This window comes from Centroberyx affinis, unplaced genomic scaffold, assembly GCF_046629955.1.
Source record: "Centroberyx affinis isolate AG114_WGS23_722 - 3 ecotype Tasmania unplaced genomic scaffold, CSIRO-AGI_Caff_v1 ptg001541l_1, whole genome shotgun sequence".
NCBI lineage: Eukaryota > Metazoa > Chordata > Actinopteri > Beryciformes > Berycidae > Centroberyx > Centroberyx affinis.
The window spans coordinates 224164-238984 of NW_027279997.1; the positions used below are offsets into that span (position 1 = coordinate 224164).

Here is a 14821-nt window from a genome sequence, read left to right on the forward strand (position 1 = left end):
ACTCTGGCTCTTTAAGTGACGAGAGCGAGATCTGCAATGTTTTTAATCATCATTTTATGATTCAGGCTCTCTATTTGCTAAATTGTATCGAGTACCTAATTCACAGCTAGCTCTAGATGATAGGGTCACTGACACAAATGAGGAAGTGCCCTTGGCTTCTCCCCATGGAAGTGTTTCCACTTTCACAATCAGACAAATTAACTACTATGAAGTTTTAGATGCCCTGTGTTCTTCTAAATTTATGAAAAGTTCTACAGGCACAGATCAGTTAGACCCGTGTCTGTTACAGCTTGCTGCCCCCCTTATAGCTGAGCCTCTAACACACATTTTTAATTTAACAATCACCTCTGGCCTGATCCCTATAAAATCTGGAAATCGGCCTTGGTAACTCTACATAACTTGGTAACTTTACATAAAGGGGGCGATACAAGTGATTTAAATAATTACCGGCTCATTTCTACGCTTCCTTGCCTAGCCAAGCTATTGGAATCTCAATTAAACTCAATCTCAATTAAACGTGAGACACTCGCTGAGAAATGCGTATTGATTCAACAACATGACATGGTTTGGTTAAAAAATAAAAACATGACAAAACATGGTATGGCAAAATCAGGCGAGTCAAAGATAGCCAAGCTAACTTAGCTCACCTAACGTTAGCTACCTCCCAATTTCCCTGCTTCAAATTGTTCTTTGTAAATTAGAATAGAATAAAATACTACTTTATTAATCCCCATGGGGGACCATGGGGACCAACCATCCAAAAACACAGCCATAAGCTGGAGAGGCCTGAGGGCACAATGGCAGGAAAATGCATCTGATCTTGACTCTGACAACCCTCCGGTTACCAGCTGTCATTTTGCCAGATTTTTGTGCCATATGGCCAGGGATTCGAACCGGCAACCTTCGGACTATTAGTCTGCTTCTCTAACCTCTGGGCTACCTACCACCCAAGTTGTCCACCTATTATTTCTACCAGCCCAATAGCAGGCTAAAACCGGCCCTGATAGCAACAACAATGGAGGAAAACCATAAGAAACGAAAAAACAGCAAAGCTAAATGTGCAGCAGACAAGACCTCTTCAAAAGCAGTTGAACATCAGCATTTTCCACGCTGTTGAAAAGACCAAGAAGTAACACAGAGCTGCTTGTTTACAGCTAGACAGGTAAGATGCTAGTGAGTTTGCTATGTAGCTAGCTAGCAGTGCTAGATTATCCCACAGAGTTCTGACAGCTCAACAAGATGAGTGACAAGTGTTGAGGTGTGAACTTGACCAACTGAGGGAGAGGAGGGCAGGACTTCCAATACACTGCACTGTCTCAAAGCAGAAAGTTGTATATTTTAGCTTCAATTACACTGTACACAGTAGCTTACTATTTGTATTAACTTGGCGCCTAACTTTGTGTAAATTGTGAGGGGCATCTGCCTAACTTGCCTAATGGTGTAGGCGCCAGTGTGTATTATGCCTCAGTGCTATAAACCCTTTCACCATGACATAACTTGTCAATAACACAGATGGTTGACGATCAGAGGGAGGCCCTTTGAAGGTGTAAATGCCTCTTGACTTATAGTACGCTACATATAATCTCTCTCACCACGCAGGCCCACATACTGCGAATTAATCATAAGTAACGTCCTCCACTGGCTTCTAACAAACAACACTTCCAGAGGCAACTTAATTTTCCAAAGGTGGTCTGCAGTCCAAGTGCTAACCAAGTCCAGCTCAGCTCTGCTGTGCTTCGCTTGTTAGCCAACAGTACAGTACAGTACAGGGAGGTATGGCATCTGGCCACAGTGGTATGCATGCTATTGTATTACATTCAGCATGGCTGGATCGCACCTCACAATTATAATGACCACAAAGGTCGAATAAATGGTCTGGTGTTAATTCACTGAAAAAATGATTATGGAACACACAGACTGTGATATGGTTATGAATGGCCAGAAAACATGCAGAGAGGTCAAGGTATGTGAGTGTGCTTGTACAATGCTTTGACAGCAGAACAACATGGTCGCTACATAAAAGTGTTTGATTGAGATTTAATTATTCTCACACACACACAAGTGCACACACACACACCAACGCACCCACACATTCACTCACACTCGCTCATACACAGACTACCAGTCTGGAGCCTGGCGGACTGCTGCTCTGATCCCACCCTCATGCAGCCTTGCAGGGGGCTGAGCGGGCTGCCATGCCTGCCTCGCGCCCAGACGGATGCCCGTTGTACGCCCCCATACCAACAGAGCTGCTGCCAAACCACACAAGGAGATAGTAAATGAGAGCAGAGCGTTCTGTTCGGCTTCCTCGCACACAAACCATGTGGTTTATTTTATCTGACTCACTCACACACACACACACACACACACACACACACACACACATACACGCACACAAAACACAATGCAGGCAGGCAGCAATTAGGGGCCTGCTCATTGGTGAACTCCAGTATACTGGCCCTATAAATCTTCACGCTAGCGTTTTTAAAGTGCCCAAACCTCAGTGCTAGGGCGGTAAGCTGAGGATCCCACAGGATGTTGCAGTTGTTAGTCATTTGATTAACAGACACTCTTCTCTGGATGGCTTTCAGGTGGAGACAAAATGCAACTCAGGGCATCATAGCCAGATCTTAGTTAAGAAGCTGGAATCTGTGTCGAACAACTGGTAGTTTTTGGTATCTTGCCTCTCCTGTGGTAGGTCAGCTAAAACTGCCAAGCAGATAAACACACCAGATTTATTTGCTGTATGATCAATAAAAAATAGAAGTTTGGAGTTTCCTTCCAAAATGAGATGGCCAGCATTTGGGAAAAGTGGCAATCATGCAACACAGACCTGGAATAACCTCCCAGATGATATTAGACAAACCCCGACTCTGACCACTTTTAAGTCAAAGCTAAAAACGTTCCTATTTTACACTGCTTACTCTACCCTGTAATGGCTAAAAACGTATCTTTTCAGCTTAGCTTTTAAATAGCCTTCATTTTAACTGTTTCTGTTCAGGATCCCAACAGAGCTGACACAGGCAAGTACGAAGTTTCATTGGTCTTGTCCAGGTAATGCTTACTTGCACATGAGTGAACACTATATGTGGGGGGACAGAGCTTTACCTTGTATGATTCTCATCCATCTTTGGATGGTGAGGTTTTTAGGCAGTGAGATCTGACTTAAATATCAGATCAAGAGTAGAATCAGGAAGGACAGGGGATAAGAAAATTCAAGAAAAACATTTGGGTTCACTCACAATATGCATCTAAAAGTGGGAGCATTTTTTCTGTTCTTTTATCTTTCTATTTCACTTGATTTTAACTGTACTAGTTTACTTTTTAAGTCTTTTATCTTTTGTATCTCTTGTCTGTACTTTTGCACTTTTTAATTGTAAATCTTTACTGTATTTTTATTACTCTGTAAATCACTTTGAATTGCCCCAGTGTATGAAATGTGCTGTACAAATAAAGCTGCCTTGCCTTGCCTATACTCCAAAACGACTGATGGCACAACATTTGAACGTTTTATAGTATTATTTTTTTTATCAGTCCTTGGTTGGCAAGATGATGCTAACATTTTTTACAGACTGGATCCTCTATATTGAATGATATAACTATAACTATAAGTAATAACTTCTTTAAAAAAAAGTTCTAAATCTAACACTTTGGAATAGAATTTTGGAATTGATTTCTATTAATGATACACTTGTGAGATCCATTCAGGAGGTCCACATCACATACAGTATAGCATATCATATCTCATTTGATTGCAATAGTTTCAAGCTCTAAACCGACACATTAGTCATCACTTTCTACAGTTAATCATTTAAACCAGCAACAGCAGAGAGCAGTGTGTGAACCAGAGGCTCCACCGCAGGTCACACTCCACAGCGAAGGCTGGGAACCATTGACATGAAGTAACACACACACACACACACTCCAACACACACACAATCAAGGCTGGGAACTATTGACACAAGGTCAAGACCTCCCCTACAGCTGAGTTGATTAAACACGTTTTCTACAACCCACACAACGCCACACTGCCCAATAAAATCCGCTGAGCTGAGGATGACTGACGACTGCGCTGCACACACAGGGAGCATCGCTGGCTCCAGCCTTCCCAGACAGCACAGCCCAGCGAGGGAGACTGAGGTATGACACCCTGCTGCAAAGGCTCCACTCCCACCTCTTCACCATGGCCTGGGGGAGCAATCAACCAGGCTTCTTATTATGAGGATAATGCCTGTTGTACATGTGTATATGTATGAATGAATATTTCCTCCATAGACCCTCCAAGTGGAGGCAAAGGTTGCCTCTGAAGCATGGCGCTGCATAATCCGTCCCTGAATGAAGGCGAGGGGGAAGGTAAACATTCCTGGACAATGAGACCCTCCTTTACCCCCTACTGTACTCATACCCCCTTAAAACCTGCTTACCCACAATGCAACACTCTTGGCTCAAGTGCCTGAATAGCCCCCCTGGAACCAGTGCAGTGCCACTACAGGATAGCGCAGCCCCGCTCCTAGAGGGCCACTAGTGTCAGCTACGGTGCAGATACGACCCTTCTGGGCCCTTACTGGGCGCATTACATCCAATTCAACTGGTCTTAATACGTTTTAATAAGACCTGTTTCTGATTAATTCTCCCTTGAAACCGGTAGTAACACGGCTACTAGGCACATATAAAAATTGAATGAATGGAGAAGGGCTGCCAAAGAATCAGAGGGGGAAAATAGGAATCCTTGTGGATTTGTCCTTACCAGCTGGCTCCTGAGCCCAATATAACGGTTGTGCCCATGGCTCTCAGTGCACCAGTAAGGGGAATTGTTTGCCTAGCCAGTAATCACTAATGTGTTTTAGGTGCGCAGTATGATTCAGTTCAGGTCATAAAGACCTTGTGTGTCACATCCTGAATGGAAGGACAGAGCTGATTTGCCTCTATTCCCCTCAAGCGCACCGGGACAATGCCTATGTGTTTTGTTTGGGTCTCAGTGTGAAGGTAAAAGTCAGGTATTTTAGGGGAACGGAAGAACGTGGGGTTAAATAAGCCAAAAACGACTTACAGCACCCGAAGGAAATGGCATACCAGGTCAGTATAGAAATGCCTGTCTGTTCCGTGTAATGGACGGTGATATAGATCCCATGGCCCACGCTGCACCTGCTGTTATGAAGCCTAACCAGAGAAACACGACCACAGCAAGTGACTCATAAATATTCCCCCATTTGTCGTCCAAGACTGAAAATAATCAAAGACAGCGCGGTGACATTAATACGCAAGGTGGGCGTTACAACCATGAATCTTCAGTGTGAACCTCCACTCTTTTCCCTTCCCGTCCAGCAGGTGAGGCAGATGTGGAGGGGTTACGTGACGGTGTGACACCCAGTTCAGCTGCTGCACCCTGCCATTCATACAGAACACGGCATTAGCTACGGACTTCCAGTACTGCTCGGGATCCATTTTCAATTTCCCATCTTGAAATGTCTCTGGAGTGAAAGCAAATGACTGTCACAGGCAATTAGCTTTTATTGGACTACACATTTATTTATGGAATTAACGTGTAACCTAGCAACTGTAAACAAAGCCAATCTGAAGTCAGAGGAAGTGGACTTTGGATGCATTTTGCAATTAGGAAGGGAGTTTGTCTGGGTTTGGGAATAAAAAATCACCCATTAATGCCACTTAGTAGCCTCGCACACAGTGTGATGGCTGACATATGGTAAACTTGTTCTTACTATTAAGACCCGCTTGTCCTTTGACACCACAGTGTGTTCCTACTCATTGCCGTGTCGGCCCATGCCAAACACTCAAGCCCATATGAACATTAAAGATTCCAGATTTCCCCTCAACTCAAAGGGCAAGCAATGCCTCATTATACAGTTATTAAAAACAGCAAATTATTACAACGTTTATTATCCCGGGCAATGTTATTTGCCCCACCAATGTCATAACTTCCATTCCTGCCATCTGCATTGGAACGAATGTGTCACCGTGCCACAACTGCACTTAGTACAGTATATCGCCAAGGGCAGAGGGATTCCAATGTAGAGCAGGAGCCTTGAGGCCCTCCTCTTATTGCATTACCTGTGAGGTACATGCAGTGCCTATAGTACATGCACTTATGCACCATAACATCCTGCTTTTAAAGCATAGATAGCTATCACTGATCTATACAGTTCAGAGCCCACTGAGCCATTTCCTCTTCGTGGTTTCACTTGTTGTGCGTTTGAAGCCAGCTTTAATAATAGGACCCAACAAAACTAATGAAAATGCTCTCTGTCAGATTAAAAGGGAGCTTCAGTCTCAGCCACCTAACCACATTCAGTACAGACATAAAACACACACACACATACACACAGGTTTACAGAAGTGGTTTACACAGGGAGGACCATTCCTTCTGATGTGTGGATGAATGCTAACCCTCTTAACAACACTGGGAATACCATCAGTGCCTATTTGTTTCTCACAGTCACAAGGATGCGAGCGGCAGAAAACAACTGGATGGGTGTCAGAGGGGAAAGGTGAGGGGGAAACAAAGAGACCTATTCACCCTAAACGTGCCGCAGCAATTCTCTCGGCGCGCCTTTAGTTTTCCACTGTAGACGCCGTAATGTGTGTTTTAGTGGTGCTGGTGGTCTTCTGCTTAATGAATCCACTTCAGTGCAGTTCCTCTCCTTAAGCCTTTAGGTTTAATCCCCCAGTCTGGAGCAGTGATAGTCTGGCCCAGGGGATGACATCTGTGAATCGTTCATTAACTTGTAACCAGCAGCAGATGTCTTTTAAAACAACTCGCTACATCTACTCTTTATTTCATTCGCTGCAACAGTGATTTTTTTGCTTTGCTTCATTCACTGGCTGACTGACTGGCTGCATCCAGTGGTTTATTGACCTCACCCATGCAGCGTTAAGGATTATTTGAAAGGAATATGCAATTTTATGACAATGAGGAGGTCCAAACGTGACTCAGTCGAAGTGGTAAGCTGTGAAAATGAATGGCCCACTGTGTAAAATATCCTGTGCCTCCTTAAAACACCTGTGAAAGATGTTCAGGCACTGGTTAAACCTGCTGTGTATTAGGCCTGGAGATGAATAGGGAGTACAGAGAGTGGGGTATTTCAACACTGACAGCCTCCCTATGGAAATATCATGTGTGCCTTTAGAGGATTAGCAGGGGCAGGAAGACTGTGGTCTGTGTCTCCCAGGATGATATATATGTGACACAACGTGATTCATTTGCTACTGTGCATCCATAAGCTGTCTGGCAGATCTGGCGCTTTTTTTTAAGAGACAGTGATTATACAGTATGGATCTCCGGCTAAATTGGCCGTGACTCACATTAAAAAAAATTTTTTCTTTGGCATATACCAGGCAGATTTAGCCCGGAGGAGACTTTTATATCTATTTATTTGATGTTTCGAGGACCATGAAAAGTGTGACGCGCTTCACATAAAGAGGTGAATGAATGGGTGTGTGTGACGAAAGACAAGACCCACAGCCAAATGCAGTTGTTAGTGCGTTACATGATGAGGTTGGGAATGAATGAGCCACCAATGACATGCATGGTTTTATACTATGCATGAGGATACGTCATAGTGAATTACAAGCCCTTAACAGTGCCGTCATGCTGCTAAGGCCCGATCGACCATATCCAATCCTTTGGCTGGAGGTAGCACTTGTGTCATGCAACGCGACATGATTGATTTCACAAATGTTTTTGAAATCACATAATTGTATACTGAAGTGAGACCAGAGAAATGGCAGCAGGGATTTTAGCCGCATATATTGTAGCCCATAGGCAAGAATGAAAGGCTTCATCATACAGTCACATGAAATGTATTTTAATAAAACACAATGTACACATATGCAGTCCTATGACCATATATTTGCTGGATCCTGATTATTAAACCTAGAATATGTCAAACAAAGCATACTTTTGCTTGATTTTTTTTTTCTCCGAAACATTGAAATCAGTAGATGAGGTCAAATGAATGTGATACGACACTTTGCTTGACATGACATATCAGACAAAAACCTTTTCCACTTGTTAAAGATATGTATTGGTATAAGGAATTCAAAGAATATTTCAGCATATAAGAGTAACAGTATGAGGCAAAAATTCTCACTGAACACAAAAGTACAAAATAGAATTAATAAATAAATCAAATATATACCATATAAATGTAATAGCTATGTGGTGGCTATGTTTATTATTTTGTTTTTAATCTTTTTAATCTGTAGCTTGGTATTACAACCTTTTTATCTCTAAAACATTTAGAACGGTGAACGAGTCAATACTGAAAATACAGTAATAAGCTTTCATAATTAGATAAACTATGTACACATGAGTTTGTTGCCATGCTAGTCGAACAACTAAATTTCTTTTTTTATCCACACTATACAGTTAGAGCATAAAGCGGTCTGAACGTAAACAGTTTGTGCTGAGAATAAAATACTTTGCAACTATGCATGGTAATTTCTTTAACATTACTCTCAAAAATGTACATAACATAAAGGCCATACATGGGAACACTCCGTCTCCATTAGAGGGAACGTAAGGGTAGCTTTGACATAAATACAGGAACAAAAAAAACAGTCTCTTTTTAGTTCAAGATGTCAGTTTCGTGTCCATCAGCATCGTTTGCTTCTGCCGAATCTCTTCTTTGCGTCGTCATCCTCCTCCTTTTTTTGCTCGTTCGTCCCCTCGTTTCTTTCTCCTCTCCTCCATCAGGATCGTTTGTCCTCCTCCGTTGCCCCGTCCGCTCCCTCGCTCCCTCTCTCCTAGCAATGTCCACCTCCCTCTGTCTCGCGCTCTCTCGCCTCCTCAGTCTCTGGTTGCCCCCTCCGTCTTCCTCCATCACCCCCGGACGGCTAATGACATTGTTAATGACGAGAAACGAGTTCAATAATGTCAACTGTAAGGGTCCACAAGGCAAGGCAAGGCAAGGCGGGGGGGTGGGGGAAGGAGGGGAGGGGGTGGGGGCAGACCAAGGCGGCGCTGAGTCGACTGGCTGGTCACTGCTTCGGTACGCCGGGGAGTGGCGGGTGGGGGGTGGGGGTGGGGGGTGGGGATCAGCAGGAGGCAGAGACACTGAGCATGTGATTAGTGTGTTGATACCGATATCGTACGTTAGACATGTAGGCGGTGTTACGTAAGTGACTGGGATTGTGGGTTATGGCTGTGTGCTGGGGCGGGGTGGGGGGGGGATTTGGGTAAGGGGGGGGCGGGGTCATTTGTCGGGACATGGGTGGAGCAGCGGCTAGCAGCTTTGCGTTGGTTCTTTGTTCCATGGGTAGTTGGTAGTTTCAGTCCTCACTGGCTGGAGCGCACAGAGGCCAAGTGGTCACTGTGCTGGTTCTGGGCCCGAAACCGGAGCCTCTGCTTGTTGTTCTTCTTCTTTGGTTCTTTGGTTCGGTGCTTCCCTGAGCCCCCTGGGAATAAAGACAGAAAGACAGAGAAATAAATTGTCGTTGGTTATTACATCGATTGTGCTCAAGTACTTCAAGCAGCAACCACCCTCTCCTTCGGAATAATATCTCCTCAGCTTTTGTAGCTAAAATGTGCACTAGAGTTGCTAGAAAACTCCTTATATGACCCATTGATCTGGCCTCATTATAAGGAGTTTATTGGTGACTGTGTGGTGCGGTAGTGAGCACATTTGCTTTTAGTGTTCCGAGAGTTGGGAAAATTTGAAAAAGACGATGGAATAACAAGCCAAAGATTTACAAAAGTTGAGATTTTATTTAAATACAAGCTCATTGATGGATCATGCGTGTGCTGCAAGTATCTGTGGATCCTAAAAGATTCAGAAACGGTCTTAAGTAATATGTGTTATGTGACATTTGTCAATAAAAAAGGCCATAATGTACCATATAAGAGAGAACATCACATATTGGGGTTTGGTTTGCTTCACACTGGGACTGAACCCCGACTCTAAACAAATATCTATTCACTTCCATACACTTCCACTATCACTGTTGGGGAACACAGAGATAAATTTGGGAAGTTGCATAACTCTCTTTCCAAGCTGGAAAGGTCCTCCAGCCCAAGGTTAATGCATCCCAGGTTTCACTGGGGCGGGCAAGGCATGCTGGGAACTGACTTCCTGCTCTCATGGAAGCTTGTGCGGTGGAGGTTCTGCACCCACGGCTCTCTGTGACAGAGAAAACTCTGGCTACCGAACCACAAGGCAACAATCTGGCTGCCAAAGGCCACAAATAAGATAACGAGGTGTGTGTGTGTGTGTGTGTGTGTGTGTGTGTGAGATGTATGTGTGCGAGGGAGAGTGAGTGTGAGGGAATTTAAGGGGAAAGAAAATCTAATGGGGGGAAAAGTGGAGTAAGGCTTGGATGATGAGATGCTATCTGGATCCTGATCTAGAACACAAAGAAACAAGCCACGCTATGGTTCGCTGAGGGGGAAAGTACAGAAAAACGCTACATAAAACCAAGTCTCGAACGCAGGCTTCCGCAGCCCGACTCTGGGTCTTATTACTGCACTTGTTCAAGCCATTTCTCTCAGGAAAGAGAGGTAAAAGTGTGTAATATGTGGCATTATCTCTAATTGCCTTCTCACATGTACTGGCATTGCGGTGGCACTTTAAGCACCTCCAAAAAAAAAGCCAAGTCCCATTGCCCATTCTCCAAAAAATATCCTCTGCTTTAAGGCGACACGCATGAGAAAACAAGATATTGCTCTGCTAATAGGGTCTCTCAATGAATAATACAGATGCATGCAAACATCAAACCATTTCAGAGCAATTTCCTGCAATTAATTCAATCTTGCTATTTTGGGTCACATTGCCACTCTAAGCCATGGCAATAATGTTTCCTGCACATAACTCCTAGTCTAAAATCTCCCCCTGAAAGCGCTGCAGCCTCCAAATCAACAGCTTACTCGTAAAGACTTTTCACATATCTTTGATCAAAACTCTCATGCCCTTTAATTGAAAATATTAACAGAACAGACCTTTTCACGCTTGTTTAGTAGATGTCTCTTTAGATGTTTGGGGTGACTTGCAGTATGATAATGTCTGTTACTTCAGACCTGAAGCTCAAGGCATTTGGCCTATAGGTTTTTTTTCCTAATTGCTCTTTAAAGAGGTAATTTTCATTCAAAACAGTGTTGCTATGTGCTTCATAAACATGGCCTTCGGTGCAATCAACTCAAGACGAATTACATTTGACGGCAATAAAGTACATGCTGCAGTATTAAGCTCCGTCTGTAACAGGCAAAGCCCTCGTGGGCCATTCCTTGGACGCAAGGCTACATTTAAACTGAAAAAGCCTGCATTTACGGCAATTGCGTGAAGCACAAATAAATATGTGAAAGTTAAGTTAAAAAGTACTTTTCCTGGCTAGTTCAGGACTGGGCAGGAGATCTGTAATCCAAACTGCTTTACGCACTCTGTAACACCACTTACAACACAACACACACACACACACACACACACACACACACACTACAAACTACAGTGGCTATGCCCTCACTCTCATCTCTACGATACAGGAAAGAAACAAATTCAGCAGCTTTACATCCACACTGCATCCAAAATTTGAACTGAGCTTTAGGATAAAGCCTAATGAATGATCATATCCACTCTTTTCTTTCTTTCTTTCTTTCTTACTTGTCAAGGATAACAGGAAAAAGCCCTAGACTTGTTTCCATGATGCTCCTTGTGGTTCCAGCTGTATCAAGTTGATGACAGGTGTCAAGACAGCATACAAGTCAAATTATTATTGAATATACACACAATAATATAAACATAATAATAATAAACAAAACAATTCTCCTAAAAATATAATTCGCAGACAATTAATGGACGTCTCCTACAGCAGGAACCAACTAGACTCGATAAGCCGCTCCCTGATGCTTTCCAGTCATCTCTCTTTAATTCCCCGAAGAGATTCTGGATCGCTCCAGTATACAGGAACGAAACCTTATCCATCATGGACTTGTACCTCATCCACCCTCAGAAAATAATTTGGAAGATACTCATTTGCTCTCCCATTTATGATCTTGTGCACCATGTTTAATAGCAGATGACAAGCTCTGGCTTCTACTGGCCACCAATTTAGCTGTTGCAACTGATTCCTTCCCACATGACTCCTATAGTTCATGCTACCATTATCAATGTGTTTTAAGGCTCTGCTCAAGCTCCCCAAAACCATGAACTGACGGCACTCAATAAACTCTCCTCCACAACTATTTCAGACTATATTTCATAACCCAAGTTCTCAATGCTGACAGCTAGAGGGCAACCAATACCCACATAAACCCCTTCCCCCAGCATCTGATACAATGCTACTGAGATGGCCTATCATATCTATCCAAGAACTCCCATTTAGCCTTTCCTTAGGGCACAATGCACTCTGAACACTAAGCTTTCATCATCTCATATTTACGACCGATGTAATCACTTAAGCTGATTACCAGGGTTCACAGAGGAAACAGTTTAATTTGCCTGGAAAGAAATGATTAAGTCATCTCAATTGCTTTCAAAACCAAGAACAAATTCATAAATCTTGGAGCATGTAAAGATAATTTTGTCTTGGAAGGCACAGTAAGTTTCAAATCATTTTCTGTCTTTTTTTTTCTAATGCTGCAACTGGCACAGTAAGACTTAAATCAAAGAGGGAGAATGGCTTTTATCACAAAGTTATAAGCCTTTTTTTATACTTTACTTTCCGCTTTGGCTGCAGTTAGCATCACTACAGCAAGCCATAATTTTACCAATGTTTAGTTTTCCTTCACAGATACAATCTTCATCTGTCTGACTTTTCATGTTTGACTTTGCAGTGAAAGTAAATTAAACAAACAAACAAAAAGAAATCTCATGAGCAAATCAAAATGTTTTGTATTTCTGAATCAGAAGCAGAAGCTGTTGTGGGATAGTTGTTTACCGCTGTCAAAAATGACCTTTGTGACATTCCTTTATATCTATATCTATATACACTGTATGTATATGATATATGTGTGCGTGTGTGTGCGTGTGTGTGTGTGTGTGTGTGTGTGTGTGTGTGTGTGTGTGTGTGTGTGTGCGTATGTGGTATACATGCGCGTCTATGCATATATATCACCTATGGGTATTTGAGAAATTCCTGTATCTTCTAGTGACACTTATCAGCTGCCCAAACAGCGGGCAAAAGAATATTAAACTTCTCTGCATGCACTGGGGTGGGAGTTCCTCAAAACCAATCGGGATCCACCACTTTCTCCTTCTTTTCCCTCCCCACCCATCATTCTCTTTCTCTCTATCCCTCTCTGTCCCCCACTGATGCTATTTGAGGCCCTCAGCAATATTGAGAAGACTGCATGGTGGAGATCCAACTAAGAGTTAAGCACTATTAGACGTATCATATTATTAGACTAGCGCTCCAATATAATATCTCCTTGCGGAATGGCAATATGACTACTTGTCTAACTGATGCACTGAAAGATAATCAGTCAAATCCATATCCAGGGGGAAGGAAGCCAAAGCCAAAGCTCCCTTCATCTGTCTCAAACCTAATATCTTTGTTTTGGAAAAGGAGACTGAACTGAAGAGAATGTATTCTCTTACATGAGAGAAAGTCTGCACTATGCAACACTGTCATATTTTTCCAACACTGGGCTTATATTTACTTCTTTGTCACCGGAGGAACTTTTCACGAGGAAATTAAAGCCGCAAAAAAGAAACAGAAGATTATTTTGTGTTTGCCCTGCCGCTCCCGTGGGGGGGGGGGGTCTGTACGTAAACCTACAATCACAGAGGCCATGACCTGATAAAACGAGCAATGCACCGGCTGCCGGCACAGGCCAAGTGACTTCATCCACTAACGGCTCCGGCGGCAGTGCAGGAATCGAAGGCCTAATCTTATCTCCATTGCTTGCGGTTTGAGGAAAATCGATGGCTGACCTCGAGAAGGCATTAAGACATACGGTAAATGGGCTCCGATGCTGCTGAAAACCTCTCCTCCACTCTCCTGTTACTACATCCCGCCACTAGACGCTGCTAACCTCAGACCGTCAATTAATAACTTTCATAGGACGTGGGGGGAAAAAAATCATAACAATTTCGAAGAAGATTCGGGCGGACTTAGTAAGGTAAAGCCGGAATTTTTGGCGGCTCATCTTTTTCATAAACAGGCCAAAGCGGAGGCCATTATTTGTGAGGGAAGGAGAGAACTACTGGCGCCAGTGAGATTTGATTTCAGTGGCAGAAATTGGATTAGCAGCCATTAAGGGCCTCCTCACACATACATTTATAATGCTGTGAAGGGGAACGGATCTGTGGCCAGCCAGTGCTCTCCTTACTCACACACCGACAACTCCTCTGTCTGGGAAAAGGATACATGCTCTGACACTGCCCTTTACTGCTGCTGAAATTTGTTCTCGTTTGGTTTATAAGTGGGAAACAGTGCATGACCTAAAGTGACCTGTAGTTCATACAGGTGTAAGCCATGCAAACATTGTTACCTAACCTGCATTACTACAACTTTTAATGGGGCTTTATGCTGTTATCTGTGTGCAGGAAAATGCTGTAGGAGGTTGACGTCATTTTAATTTCATGTTTTAAAAAAACATGAAATTAAACTTGATGTTTCTCACTGTATCAAAGCAAGAAGTAGAAGTAGGCCTAGTTGTTGAGGCAATTTAGAGCAGAAAATTAATGGTACGAGTGATGTAGTGATGAATAAAAAAGGACAGAAAACTATGGCCTCCAGTTGATGGTCATTATAAGCCAACAACACTGAATATAAATAAAAATCTATTTTATCTTCAAAAAAAGCTTGTGCTTTTAAAATTTAAAAATTTGTGCTCCTTTTCATCACTGAACTTACATCAGTTTGATACTGC

At 43.0% G+C, this 14821-nt stretch overlaps 1 protein-coding gene across 2 annotated transcripts in view; it reads right to left on the bottom strand.

Annotated features, from left to right (window-relative positions):
- Positions 1-7832: 7832 nt before the first annotated feature.
- rspo2 (R-spondin 2) overlaps positions 7833-14821 on the bottom strand; it is a 58591-nt gene continuing 51602 nt past the window's right edge. For both annotated transcript variants that reach the window (XM_071527473.1, XM_071527474.1), the window contains one exon: positions 7833-9414. In XM_071527473.1, the coding sequence (XP_071383574.1) occupies positions 9296-9414 (119 nt within the window). In that variant the 3' untranslated portion in view covers positions 7833-9295. The remainder of the gene's footprint in view (positions 9415-14821) is intronic.